We start from the raw sequence: 13,916 nt of genomic DNA, 5'->3' as shown, positions 1-13,916 counted from the left end.
TAATATATCGCAAGCAATATATTGCTAGCAATATATCTCCCCCCATGTGTACGCACCTTATCTATCTATCTATCGCTACATTACAGGTTACCTCTAAACACAGTTATAACCCGGTTTCATTCTAAAGTGAGAATGCATTTTTAAGCAGCAGAACACAGCTTGAAACTGTTCAATAGCACAGGTAAGACAGGAGTTTTGGTCTGACAGAGGTATAACATGTCTCTGTAACAGGTGTTACATCATTTTATTACTATCATTTTTAACTTTTATCATAAATATTTTGCAATGCTGTGTTTATGGGGAGTGGTTGGTACAGCCTATATATTTCACCAGACTGTCATTAGTTTAATTAAACTGAAAGAAATACATTTTTACATTTGGGCCAAGTTGTTTGATTGAATCCAGCAGTAGATTGGGCCAACACAACTGCAGCATAAGATGCAAGGAAGGCCAGGACTGCATCCAAATCACCATCTGACACCATGAGGAAGAAGATTTCTGCCCCCATCAAGGAACCCAGTCCCTCAACAGCCCCCTACATACTGGCTACGTTCAGAAATTTCCCAGGATGAATTTGCAAACCAATCTGCCCAGGATTGAACCAGGATTTGGATACATTGGGCCCAGGGCTGGCTCCAGACCTCCTAGCGCCCCGAGCAAAAATGTTGTAGGTTGTAGGTGAAGCTGTTGTGTGTGCAGCTGTGCAGCAGGCAGTCCGGGATGTATACAGGGGGCGGCAGGTGGTACCTGGGCAGCGTGGGGTCCAGGCAGCGTGCAGTTGAGGCCGCTGATTGGCTGAGAGAAAGAGCACCCTCAGCCAGTCAGCGGCCAGCCAATCTTTTAAATTTTCTAATTCTGCCACCGCTGTCTGCAGTGTCCGCTCATTCAGCACCCTTAATTGCCAAGGAGTTCTGAACTGATGAGAATATGTAAGAGTTAGCCCCCACACAAATTCAAATTATTCAGTAATTCTTCCAAATGTATCAAATACATGTTAGCCAGAACATGATTTATTGCTATGAGCAACATTTATTATGTAATATTTGTGGCTAAACCCTAATTTTTTGGGAATTAGTCACAAATGTTAAGTGTCACCTTAATGTATCAAGGAGGGACGGCAGCAGGAATCTCCAATCCCTGCTGAGATCCCTCCTGCACCGCCAGCAGCCACATCCTCCGTAGTTTTCTATGGGGGGAGGGTGCGATGCTGCCGATGTATCAACATCGGTCAGCATCGCAGTGTGTCCCTGGCTATCCCCATTCTGAGATGGCGGTAGCGCATTTCAGCCTATGGGCTACAGACCACAATACCGGCAGGGCAGTGCAGTCTATGGGGTCAGCAACCGGCTTAGCACATCACAGGGACAGGCCCTGTACCTGCGAGTGCAGGAAGGTAACCCAGATCGCAATGTATAGGCGCTCCTATAGTAACTGGGTTCCTGATTCAACTCCTGATCCTGTAGATGGCTTCATTATAAATGGCCTATATTGGAAGATTAAGGGGGAAATTTACTAAGGCAAATACGCCTAAAAAATTAGTATTTGTATAGTAAAATACGAATTATTTTAGGCGTATTCGTATTTTTGGCATTTACTATGCCAAAAATACACATATTCGTTTTCGTATTTTTGGCAATTCGTATTTGTATTTACAAATACGAATGTTTACGCCATCGGAAAATACGAATATGAATTACCATTCAAAAGAATGGTAATTCCTAATTTACTAAGCAGCCGTATATAAAATACGTCCGCTAATTAGCGTAAATCGGCCGTAGTGGCTGGCCAAATACTCCAGGAAAATAGACTTTCATTTCCTAGCATATTTGGCTTTATCCTGCACGGATCAGTCAGATCCGTGCAGGCTTCAGCCGTATCCAGCACCAGGCCCCCCGGCCAAAGCAATAACCCTACTGACCAGTCAGCCTGTCCAGGGGTCTTGGGGAAGTGGGGACCCCCCCCCAATAAAGGGGTACCCCCTTCCAGAAATTACCTGGCCAGGCTGAAGCCTGGTGCTGTCCTCGATGCCCCTGGGTGGTGGGCATCGAGCTGATTGGAGTGTAAAAAAATAGAATAATAAACTATTGTCTTATTCTGAGCATTTATTCTATTTTTTTACACACTGCAGCCTGCACGGATCTGACTGTCAGAGGCGCAGATATGTTTCATCTTCCGCGACTCTCCATAGAATGATTCTATTGGCCGCTAGACGGCCAATCAGGAGCCGACTTTCTTAACTCCTGATTGGTCACCTAGTGGCCAATAGAATCATTTAAATTTTTCAATTTTTCAATTTTTACACCTTGCAGCCTGCACGGATCTCACTGATCCGTGCAGACTGCCTATACAAATTCGTATTAGCGGCCATATATACGGCCGCTAATACAAATGAATACGGCATCGGGGATTACAAAGCAGTCGTATTTCAGTGCTTTGTAAATTCCCCTCGGAATACTAATTTGCATACGGCTAAAACAGCCGTATGCAGTCGTATTCATTCGTAATAAGAATACGAATACGAACAATCGTATTCGTATTCTTAGTTAATTTCCCCATTATGGGCCCCATACATCAGCAATCACAATTAATGGTTTTCCAGATGCAGTGATTTTTTGGGCAGATAAATGGTTTCTACAATTTATTTGACTTGCCCACACATTACAGATTTATTTCAGTGATCGGCAGATTTTTCCCATCTAAAGATTTCATCTTCATATCTGGAAAGTGCCCATACATTACCTCAATCGATTGTCATTTCAGATGTTACTTCTTTTCATAATGTAAATAGAAGAAGAAGACGAAAAGGGAATGCCCACACATATAAAAAACAACTGCATATAATACCAGATTATTAAACATGTTTAAAAATCTGATTCAGCAATCGATTGGCGATCCCTATTAATTGTTTATTGGGATTGCCAAAAGGGGGAGCCAACACATTAAAGATTAATTGTGACCAGAGCCGGCCTTAGGCATAGGCATACTAGCCAATTGCCATGGGCATTTGGAATGCCTAGGGGCATCAGCAGCTTCTGCTGATTAAAATGATATGCAGCATGCCTATATTATGTGTGTGAGTGAGGCTGTATCTGCATATGAAATAGTGTATTCATGGAAATCACTGTAACACAGCATTCTGTATGCAGGAACAGCCACAGTCGCACACAGAATATATACATGCCAATTGGCGTGAAACGGCTGCGAATATACGGCAGGAAAATACACTTTATTTTCCTGTCGTATTTGGCTTTAGCCTGCACGGATAGCCTGCATGTGGGGGCGCCGGGGGCTGCGGTGCTATAGTTAACCCCCCCCCCCCCATCCCCCGCTGACTTACCTATCTCGCTGGTCCCGGCGGCTCCGTTCTCTGAAACTGTCTGCTGTATGGGGGCGGCCATTTTGTGGTGGTCCTCAGCAGAAGAACGGAGCCGCCGGGACCAGCGCTATAGGTAAGGCTGTGGGGGATTGGGGGGGGTTTGCATGGGCGGCGGGGCGGGGGGGGTAGGGGTGCTTGGCGGGGTGGCGGGGGGGGCGCCCCCCCCTAACGGCGGGGGGCGCCCAAAACTTAGCTACGCCACTGATCTGAGGATTGTCACAATTAATTGCTGATGTATGGGGCCCATAATTCTCCAAGTCTGAATAGAAAAGTCTGCCTATTTCTAATGCTAATACTGTATATTAAAAAAAGACTGTATAGAACTGGGACTGAGAAACTGGCATATATTCCTCATTCTAACTAAATCAGCTGCTCCTATAAAATGGGGGAAATACCACTGAGCATGCTGTTTTATGTGTAAGGTGGATGTTCCGGTTCTAAAATATTGCTCATATCATTGTTTTTACATGTTCAGCATGTTTCAGGGTGGAGCACTTGTTCTGCAGGTCACAATGGGTTGTACCAAGTATAAAAGGAGAGTATACAAGAGCATTGGGTTCTATTTCACTTTGATCTTGAGGTTTCTGCTCCCAGTAAGTATATGCTTAATCAATTCAACATAATTTATCTACTAGCAAATGGTGATTAGGAATATTGTATGATAAAGTGAGAATATCCTAAACAAATATCATCATGTGATATAGGGGCAGATTTATTAAGCTCAGTGAAGTGATAAAGCGTCTGTTTTTTATCACCAAACAGCTCTTAACTGTGAAGTTACAGGCTTGGTTTGAAAAATGACAGGTAGGAGCTGATTGGCCAGCGATAAAACCAGACACTTTATCACTTCACTGAGCTTAATAAATCTGCCCCAAAATGTCCTATTCTCCACCCCCCTTCCCCTTCCAACAATCAAGGTATTAACCCTTTGAGTGCCAATTGAATTTGTCAAAATAGGTGTGAAAATTGCCAAGCAAACATTTATATTCATCATAATGACCTGTAACCAGTGTTCCCTCTAAGCTGTGCGCACAGACATGACAACAGAGCGCACAAAGCAGAAGTGGTCCCTTTTTGCAGTTGTGCACTCAATGTGTGTTTCACCCATTAACTACATCATGTGCTGTGTTTTGAATGTTTAAATGTTTAATATCATTTTGAAGTAAAGTTAACACAAATGCTGAACATCATTTTCCAGTTATATATAAGTGACGCACAAAAATAAAAATTTCCTTCAAAAGTTGCACAGCCAAAATCTTTTGCCGCACACAGCCTTCGTAAAATTAGAGGGAACATTGCCTGTAACGTTTACCATTATATAGGAAATGTATTGTTTCTTACACAACCTTTTTTATTTGAATGTATATAACATAAAACGTGAGAGACGCTGGCATATTTAGAGGATATTTTGTGCAGGGTTAGGGATGTGCTTACAGGTGTAATAAAATGACTGAGGCATTAGGGGATTTTGAGGGATATTCCTAATATCTGGAAACTTTGATGTACTAAAGTTTGGTGTTTCTGATTCATTTGGGGTTTACTTAGCTATTAGTTTAGTAAACAGAAAATACTATTAATGTTTGCATAAATCTTTTAGCTTCTAATAAAAGTATAATTCTAGGTATCAGTCATATGGATACAATATTAGAGTGTCTTAAATATGGAAAAATTAAAACAAATGCTATTTTAATACACAGATTGAATAAAATGTTTGTATAAATTAGGATATTACATATTATAAATGTAATAACTTTTATTAGCCAGCTTAAAATAAATGTTTACCAGATACATATAGGGGGAAATTTACTAATATGGAAATCCTAAAAATTTGTATTTGTATTCTTCCTATGACTGCATACGGCTGTTTCAGCCGTATGCAAAGTCGTGTTCCGGAAGGGAATTTACAAAGCAGTCAGATACGACTGCTTTGCAACCCACCGATGTCGTATTAATTCATATTAACGGCCGTATATACGGCCGCTAATACGAATTAGCGTAGGCAGTCTGCACGGATCAGTGAGATCCGTGCAGGCTGCAAGGTGTAAAAATTGAAAAATTGAAAAATTTTAATGATTCTATTGGCCACTAGGCGGCCAATCAGGAGTTGAGAAAGTCGGCTCCTGATTGGCCGTCTAGCGGCCAATAGAATCATTCTATGGAGAGGCGCGGAAGATAAAACATCTCTGCGCCTCTGACAGTCTGATGCGGGGAGCTGATGGAGTCGCTGGCATGTCACAGAAGATGACAGAAGACGAGGACTACGTCAGATCAATGCTGCTTTCCCACTGCCTACACGGGTAATGACCCGTTTTTTTTAAACGGGTCTTTAAACGGTCTTTAAACGGGTAAGAGCCATAAGACTCTTTCCCACTGCAGCTTTTAAACGGTAAATTACCGTTTAAAAGCTGTTTTTGTCACATTCCCACTTACCCGTTTAAAAACCCGTTTAAGCAGTGTAAAGATAGGGGGGGGGGGGGAGAATTTAAAAAAAAAAAACGGCGTGGGGTCCCCCCCACTGCCGTAACCAGCACCAGGCTGAAAGAGCCGGGGCTGGTAATAAAAAATCAGGAAACCCGACAAATAGGGGTTCCCTGATTTTTTACAACCAGCCCCAGGCTCCAGGTCCGGGGCTGGTTCCCAAAATACGGGGGACAAAATGACTAGGGGTCCCCCGTATTTTAAGAACCAGCCCCAGACCAAACAAGCCAGCAGGGTAATGTCACAGCCGGGGGACACTTATAATATAAGGTCCCGCGGCCAAAACATTCTCCCTACCGACCAGTCAGCCTGGCCAGGGGCCCTGGGGGAGTGCGGACCCCCCCAATAAAGGGGTCCCCCCCCTCCAGGACTTACCTGACCAGGCTGAAGCCTGGTGCTGTCCCCGATGCCCCTGGGCGGTGGGCATCGGGCTGATGGAATGGTGTAAAAAATAGAATAAAAACTATTGTCTTTTACTGGTGAACTATGAGTCCCAGCAAGCCTCCCCCGCAAGCTGGGACTTGGAGAACCACAAGTCCCAGCCTGCGGGGCATTAAAGGGCCCGCTGGGTCTTGTAGTGCCACAGTAAAAGAAAGAGTTAAATAAACACACTGACACACGTGAAAAATAAAAGTTTAATACATACATAACACATACATACTGATACTTACCTATCTTGAGCCCGTAGGTAGCCCTGGTCCTGATGTCCTGGTCCGTGTCGGCGTCTGTATCCATGTCGGCATCCCTGTCGGCGACGGCGTCGGCGGTCCGGAGTCCGAAGAAATCCATTTGGGAAGCTGTGGAAGGAAACCATACTCACCTGTCCCAGCGCGACGTAGTCCAGGTAAGGTCTTTGCAAAAAAAACAAACCGACACCCGAACCAAGCGGACAGCTGAGAGACGCACGGTGTGTTTACATCGTGCGGCTCCGCCCCCGAATGCCGCTATTGGCCGCCTTGCGGCCTAGCGGCCAATCAGGAGCCGCTAGGCCGCAAGGCGGCCAATAGCGGCATTCGGGAGGCGGAGCCGCACGATGTAAACAAACACACGTGCGTCTCCGTCAGTCCGGTCTGGTTTCGGGTGTCGGTTTGTTTTTTTTGCAAAGACCTTACCTGGACTACGTCGCGCTGGGACAGGTGAGTATGGTTTCCTTCCACAGCTTCCCAAATGGATTTCGTCGGACTCCGGACCGCCGACGCCGTCGCCGACAGGGATGCCGACATGGATACAGACGCCGACACGGACCAGGACATCAGGACCAGGGCTACCTACGGGCTCAAGATAGGTAAGTATCAGTATGTATGTGTTATGTATGTATTAAACTTTTATTTTTCACGTGTGTCAGTGTGTTTATTTAACTCTTTCTTTTACTGTGGCACTACAAGACCCAGCGGGCCCTTTAATGCCCCGCAGGCTGGGACTTGTGGTTCTCCAAGTCCCAGCTTGCGGGGGAGGCTTGCTGGGACTCATAGTTCACCAGTAAAAGACAATGGTTTTTATTCTATTTTTTACACCATACCATCAGCTCGATGCCCACCGCCCAGGGGCATCGAGGACAGCACCAGGCTTCAGCCTGGTCAGGTAAGTCCTGGAGGGGGGGGACCCCTTTATTGGGGGGGTCCCCACTCCCCCAGGGCCCCTGGCCAGGCTGACTGGTCGGTAGGGAGAATGTTTTGGCCGCGGGACCTTATATTATAAGTGTCCCCCGGCTGTGACATTACCCTGCTGGCTTGTTTGGTCTGGGGCTGGTTCTTAAAATACGGGGGACCCCTAGTCATTTTGTCCCCCGTATTTTGGGAACCAGCCCCGGACCTGGAGCCTGGGGCTGGTTGTAAAAAATCAGGGAACCCCTATTTGTCGGGTTTCCTGATTTTTTTAATACCAGCCCCGGCTCCTTCAGCCTGGTGCTGGTTACGGCAGTGGGGGGGGACCCCATGCCGTTTTTTTTTTAACGTGTAAGGGCTACCCCTTTCCCACTGCCGAAAAAACGGCTCTTACACGTTAAAAACACTGCTTTTTACACGGGTAACAAAAACCGGTATTTGTTACCCGTGTAAAGCAACCTGGAGCTTTCCCACTGCAGCTCTAGCCGTTTAAAAAGGCTAAAAAAACGGCATTTACACGTGTAAAGCCTGCAGTGGGAAAGGGGCACAAGACTACAGATCTTCACAGGAGGACCTGGGTGAGTTGGATTTCCTTCCACAGGTCCCCCATGTCCATGTCGGCCGACAGACGCCTCCGACATGGACATCGACATGGAGCCGAATGCCAACATGGATCCGGACCAGGACAAGGCACCAGACAAAGACCCAGGGACCTACCTACGGGCTAAAGATAGGTAAGTATCAGTATGTATGGGCTTTGGATGTATTAAAGTTTTATTTTTATTCTGTGTCAGTGTGTTTATTTCACTATTTTTTTACTGTGGAACTACAAGTGCCAGTGGGCCCTTTAATGCCCCGCAGGCTGGGACTTGTGGTTCTCCAAGTCCCAGCTTGCGGGGGAGACTTGCTGGGACTCATAGTTCACACAGTTAAAAACAATAGTTTTTTTATTCTATTTTTTTACACTTAATCAGCCCGGTGGCCACCGCTCTAGGGCCACTGGGGACAGCACCAGGCTTCAGCCTGGTCAGGTAAGTCCTGGAGGGGGGGACCCCTTTATTGGGATTTTTTAATCACTAAAGCCTGCACAGATCCGACTGATCCGTGCAGGCTAAAGCCAAATACGACAGGAAAATAAAGTGTATTTTCCTGCCGTATATTCGCAGCCGTTTCACGCCAATTGGCGGCCGTATTATCAATACGGCCGCTTAGTAAATCAGGAAACACCATTCTTTTGAATGGTGATTCCTGTCGTATTCTAACGATGGTGTATGCATTCGTATTTGTAAATACAAATACAAATGTCCCATCAATATGAATACAAATATTTGTATTTTTGGTATAGTAAATGCCAAAAATACGAATACACCCAAAAAATTCGTATTTTCCTAGGAAAATACGAATTTTTTCCACGAATTCATATTAGTAAATTTCCCCCATAGTATCTTTGTTTGTAGAAAATAAATTATATTAGTACCATTCATGTATTTAAGGACAGAGATCCAAGACAGTCACTTAAGTATCTATAAACAGAGCCTTTTTACTAAAACTAGGTGACAGTTAAATTTTGCCCAAAAAAAGTACAGTACCCTCCACTGTTTTCCGATCACTTTCACCCTCTCAACAAGGCAATAGGGTAGAGAAATAAAGGAAAACACACATTATTATTATTAAATAAAGCACTTATGACACTCTTAATGAAATAATACCTAAGTCTATAATTATTTTATTACTATTTCATTTGAATCTGCAACTGTGAGCCCAAGACAGGCTTCCTGTGCAATGTGTATTTGTAATCCTGCAATGTGGGTTCATCCATAGAAGGGGCCCAATTGGTCTGATCCATGGTACAGTAGGTCTCTACTCATCACCCCGCTTGGTACCGAGGGGATTCGGCGGAGGGTGTGGCAGGCATTCGGCAGGTAGTGGGGTGGCATTAGGATGGTCATTAGGCAGCGAATGTATGCTGTCTAGTGAGCCAAGCTGAATCAAGCCCTCTGTGTATAAGGGGCACTGCTACTGAGGCCATTACGTTTATAAAGGGCATAAGTACTGTGGGCATTGTGTGTAAAGAGTACTACTACTGTGGGCATTATGTGTAACTGGCACTCCTACTGTGGCATTATGTGTAACTGGCACTATTACTGTGGGCATTATGTGTAACTGGCACTCCTAGTGCGGGCATTATGTGTAAGTGCACTACTACTGTGGGAATTATATTCATAAGGGGCTACTGTCTGCATGATGTACATAAGTTGCACTACTACAGTGTGCATAGTGTATTCAATGGGCACTATTGATGGTATTATGGGTAAAGGGCACTACTGTGAGCATTATGTGTGTAAGAGGCACTACTACTATTGACATGTGAATAAGGGGCACTGCTACTTTTTGTTAATTATGTATATAAAGGGGCACTACTACTGGATGCATTATGTGCACCGGGGCACTACTACTGTGGGCATTATGTATTTAAGTTGCAATACTACTGTATGCAATGTGTGTGGAATAGACACTACTATGGGCATTATACATATATATTACAGAATCCTTACCCCTTCGGTTCCAGACAATTCCAGTCATCCTCTAGTTCTAGTCTGGTAACAGTCCTTATTCGTTTCCATCCAATTCCAGTCATCTTCTGGTACTAGTCCGGTCATAGTCCTCAGTAAACTCAGTATTCTCAGCTATGCCTTTGGACCCTGGATGCTACCTCTTAGGTTCACCCACCTATGTGGGCAAAGTTAGTAAAGAACCCTAGCTTCCACCACGTTCCAGCCCCAGTACAGAAACTGTAAATAATAGAAAAATTGACAAATGCAATTTACTATTGCTTATTGGCATAAATAAATATCTTCTGTCAACAATATTACAGCATACCACTAGAATATATATATATATATATATATATATATATATATATATATATATATATATAATCAAACCTTTATTGAAAAGTGAAGCATCTCCCATTGATTTTTATTGCTTGACTCAATAAGACCAGGAGAAAGTTGTATTTGCTTACTGATATGTCGTATTCCAGTACATTACACCTTCCATCCATGCTGAATATTTCTTACATTCTAGGACTAAGGAGGGTTTTCAACGTTGGCCGATATTTCCAATATTTGGAAATATGGGGCAATACTTATTCTGCCTATATAGCTGCCGAAGATAAGGATTTTTGAAAAGCTGAATCTGCATTCACAGAATTGTGAATTAGCAGCTATTTCTGCAGAAAAAGACATGGATTTACAGGCATTGAATTGATCAAATGTCAATTCGATCTATTCTACCCGAAAACGGATGATATTCCGAGGATCGGAAATATCGTCCGGGATTGAATACCCTGCCTAAGGCTCCTTTCCACTGCCAGGCTCTGAATATGTGGTCTTTCGAGGGGATTGATATGAAATCCAGGCGGTCGGAATCCCGGCATTCAAAATCCCGATGCTGGAATCCCGACCGCCGAAATCCCAACAAGGGGGGGCGTGGATGGCCCCCCCTTGTGGGGCTCGCTGCGCTCGCCACGCAGTGGGCCCGGTGCCTCACTACGCTCGGCACACTAATTTATTCTCCCTCTATGGGTGTCGTGGACACCCACAGAGGGAGAAAGTGTCGGGATTTCGGCAGTTGGGATTCCGGCGTCGGGATTTTGAATGCTGGTATTCCGACCGCCGGGATTTGAACTGCATCCCCTTTCGAGCACTTTATGTTGCACAGAATTGTCTACAACAAATCTATTCTTTATTTTTCACAGGTTACTGCATCAGATAAAAGAATGGCTGCTGAATCTTCAAGTATTTTGGATTGTTTGAAAAAAATTGCGGAACTGTATAGCAAAGGTGCTAAGGATGGCAAAATGTCAGGAGAGGACTGCAACAGCATGATTATGGATAACTTTGGTAAAATGATAAAGGTGAGTACTATCTGAGTTCTAAGTACACACGGGGCGATTCAAGGAAACATTCTAAGGGATTTTGACTATGTACTGTGTACACTGCTTTACACTTCCAATCACATGCGTGGTCCCAGGAGTCATACGTCATATCCAGACATTGTTATGGCTGCATCAAGGATTTAGCATATCACATGCAAAATGACTTCATACAATGTATTGCATGCGATCAAGCCCCCAGGGAGCTGCCAAATCAGTTGCTGGGCTATCGTGTGTGAGGCTGGCATGTGATACTAGCATGAGATATCTTGGTGAAGTGTATGGGGCAGAAATCACACCCACACTTGCATAACCGATTTCCACATGTGTATCTGCTTCTTCAAAAAGTGATAAAATGGAGAGTGATAAATGGCCAACCAATCAGTTTCTACCTGTAATTTGGCAAACCCAGCCTGTGGCAAGACAGTTAGGAGCTGATTGGCTGGCTGTTTATCACTCTCCATTTTATCACTTTTTGAAGCTTTTATACATCTTGCCCCTTATTAGAAGTGAGCTACACAAGAGATAAAAGTACTTAAATTAGATTAGTTCAATTATCAAATCTAAAGGGTCCTAGAGAACACAGGTAGGCGTCTTGCCATAATAATGTGCGAGTTTATGTGGCACATTGTCTATGTTGTGTTCATGATTACTATGTCATGTGAGGATATAGCAGGGTCCCCAGCATAACAGGAATAAGCTGAAACACTGGGGAAAGGCAAATGGGCAGTTATATTTGAGGTGGCAGTGAAAGTACTGCACTGCGAGATGCAGTGTAGCTGCCATCCACAGTTATTATGTGCAATGTCTGGACAGAGATACAACCTTGCACCTTCAAAGCTTCCACCTTCTCCCTCCCATCAGCCAAAGGTGTAACTAGCACTTTGTGGGCCCCATAGCAAAATCTTGAAAGGGTGAAAGGGCCAGCTCTTTCCCCCATTATAATGCCCCTTAGAGGGGACCCAGAATAAAGAGAAAGGAGAGTGAGAGACAAAGAGGGTGTTGGGGATAAAAGAGAGAGAGAATGGAAGAGATGAAGTGAGAGAGGGTTGTCAGAAAGGAAAAGGATGAGAGACAGGTAGAGAAAGAATGATAGAGAAAGTGCCAGGGAGAGAAAGGAGGAGGGAGGGGGGATGTCAAGGAGAGAAAGGGGAAGAGAGATTTAGAGAGAGAGGGTGTCAGCAAGAGAAAGGAGTGACGGAAAGAGAGAGGCTGTCAAGGAGAGGAAGGGGAAGAGACAGGGAGTGAGAGAGGGGGATGTCAGGGAGAGAATGTGGGAAAGACAGGAAGTGAGAAAAGGTGTCAGGGAGAGAAAGGGGAGAAACGAAATGAGAGAGGTTGTCAGGGAGATAAAAAAGAGAGAGATGGAAAGAGAATGATAGAGAGGGTTTCAGGGAGAGAAAGGGGGAGAGACAGGGAGAGAGATGGTGTCATGGTTGGGAGCGAAAGAGGAGAGACAGGGAGTGGGAGGGTGTCAGTGAGCGGAGGAGGGGGAGTAGAGGAGAGACTACTTCTCCGAGTCAGTCAGGTGCAGCATACAGACTGTGCTTCTGATGCTGATCTACTGTCGCTTAGTGGGAGATCGTCAGCCGCGACCGCTATGCAGTGTTAAGCAGGGATCGTGGTGTACACGTATAACACCTCTGACACCTTGCCGCTCAGGTACCAGAGATCAGACGGTGATAGGCGCCACACACCGCTGCTCTGTCAAAACGGGCCCACTGGCGTCCGTGGGTAGCGCTGCCATTTTAAGCTAAACAGAAATCAAAATACATTCATGGGGGAGGGGAGCAGGGGGGATGCACACACTGTGGGTACAATGGTCTGCGTACGCTTCGCAAACAAGCTGGTCCTGAGAAGCTTGTTTGCGAAGCATACGCAGACCATTGTACCCACAGTGTGTGCATCCCCCCTGCTCCCCTACCCCCATGAATGTATTTTGATTTCTGTTTAGCTTAAAATGGCAGCGCTACCCACGGACGCCAGTCGACACTGGGCCCGTGTAGACAGAGCAGCGGTGTGTGGCGCCTATCACCGTCTGATCTCTGGTATCTGAGCAGCAAGGTGTCGGGGGTGTTATACGTGTACACCACGATCCCTGCTTAACACTGCATAGCGGTCGCGGCTGACGATCTCCCACTGAGCGGCAGGTGATCAACATCGGAAACACAGTCCGTATGCTGCACCTAACTGACTCGGGGAAGTAGTCTGAGCCGGTACACATCCCTCGCCCACAAATTGGGGCTGTGGAACAGTACACACCGCCAGATATTGTACCAATCCATTGTGCCTGCTCACGTCACTGCAAACCCCTCATTAAATCTCCACTGATGATAAACCACAAATCATTATTATTCATGAGGAGGCTGCAGCCAATATATATATATATATATATATATATATATATATATATTTTAGAGACTTTGAGTAGCGTGTGCTGTTTAAGAAGAACCAACTTATTTCAGGGAGATAGTGCAGCGGGGGAACCCATGTGTGAGGATCGAGTATCCTTTTTAATACG

At 45.0% G+C, this 13,916-nt stretch overlaps 1 protein-coding gene across 4 annotated transcripts in view; it reads left to right on the top strand.

Moving 5' to 3' along the window:
• The window catches only part of LOC146026123 (uncharacterized), a 78,902-nt gene that overhangs the window by 61,090 nt on the left and 3,896 nt on the right, over nucleotides 1-13,916 (top strand). For 3 of the 4 annotated variants that reach the window (XR_014454365.1, XR_014454364.1, XR_014454366.1), the window contains one exon: nucleotides 11,219-11,377. Coding sequence is in view for 1 of the 4 variants with exons in the window: in XM_083156519.1 (XP_083012645.1) it covers nucleotides 3,889-3,969; nucleotides 11,219-11,377 (240 nt within the window). In the remaining 3 variants the exon portion in view is untranslated. Of the gene's footprint in view, nucleotides 1-3,854; nucleotides 3,970-11,218; nucleotides 11,378-13,916 lie in introns of those variants that run through there. The other variant, XM_083156519.1, reaches the window with a different exon arrangement.

The sequence above is a fragment of the Crinia signifera genome, chromosome 8 (genome assembly GCF_055691185.1).
Source record: "Crinia signifera chromosome 8, ASM5569118v1, whole genome shotgun sequence".
NCBI lineage: Eukaryota > Metazoa > Chordata > Amphibia > Anura > Myobatrachidae > Crinia > Crinia signifera.
Note: the sequence above shows the minus strand (reverse complement) of the source record. Positions and strands in the feature narration are given on the sequence as shown.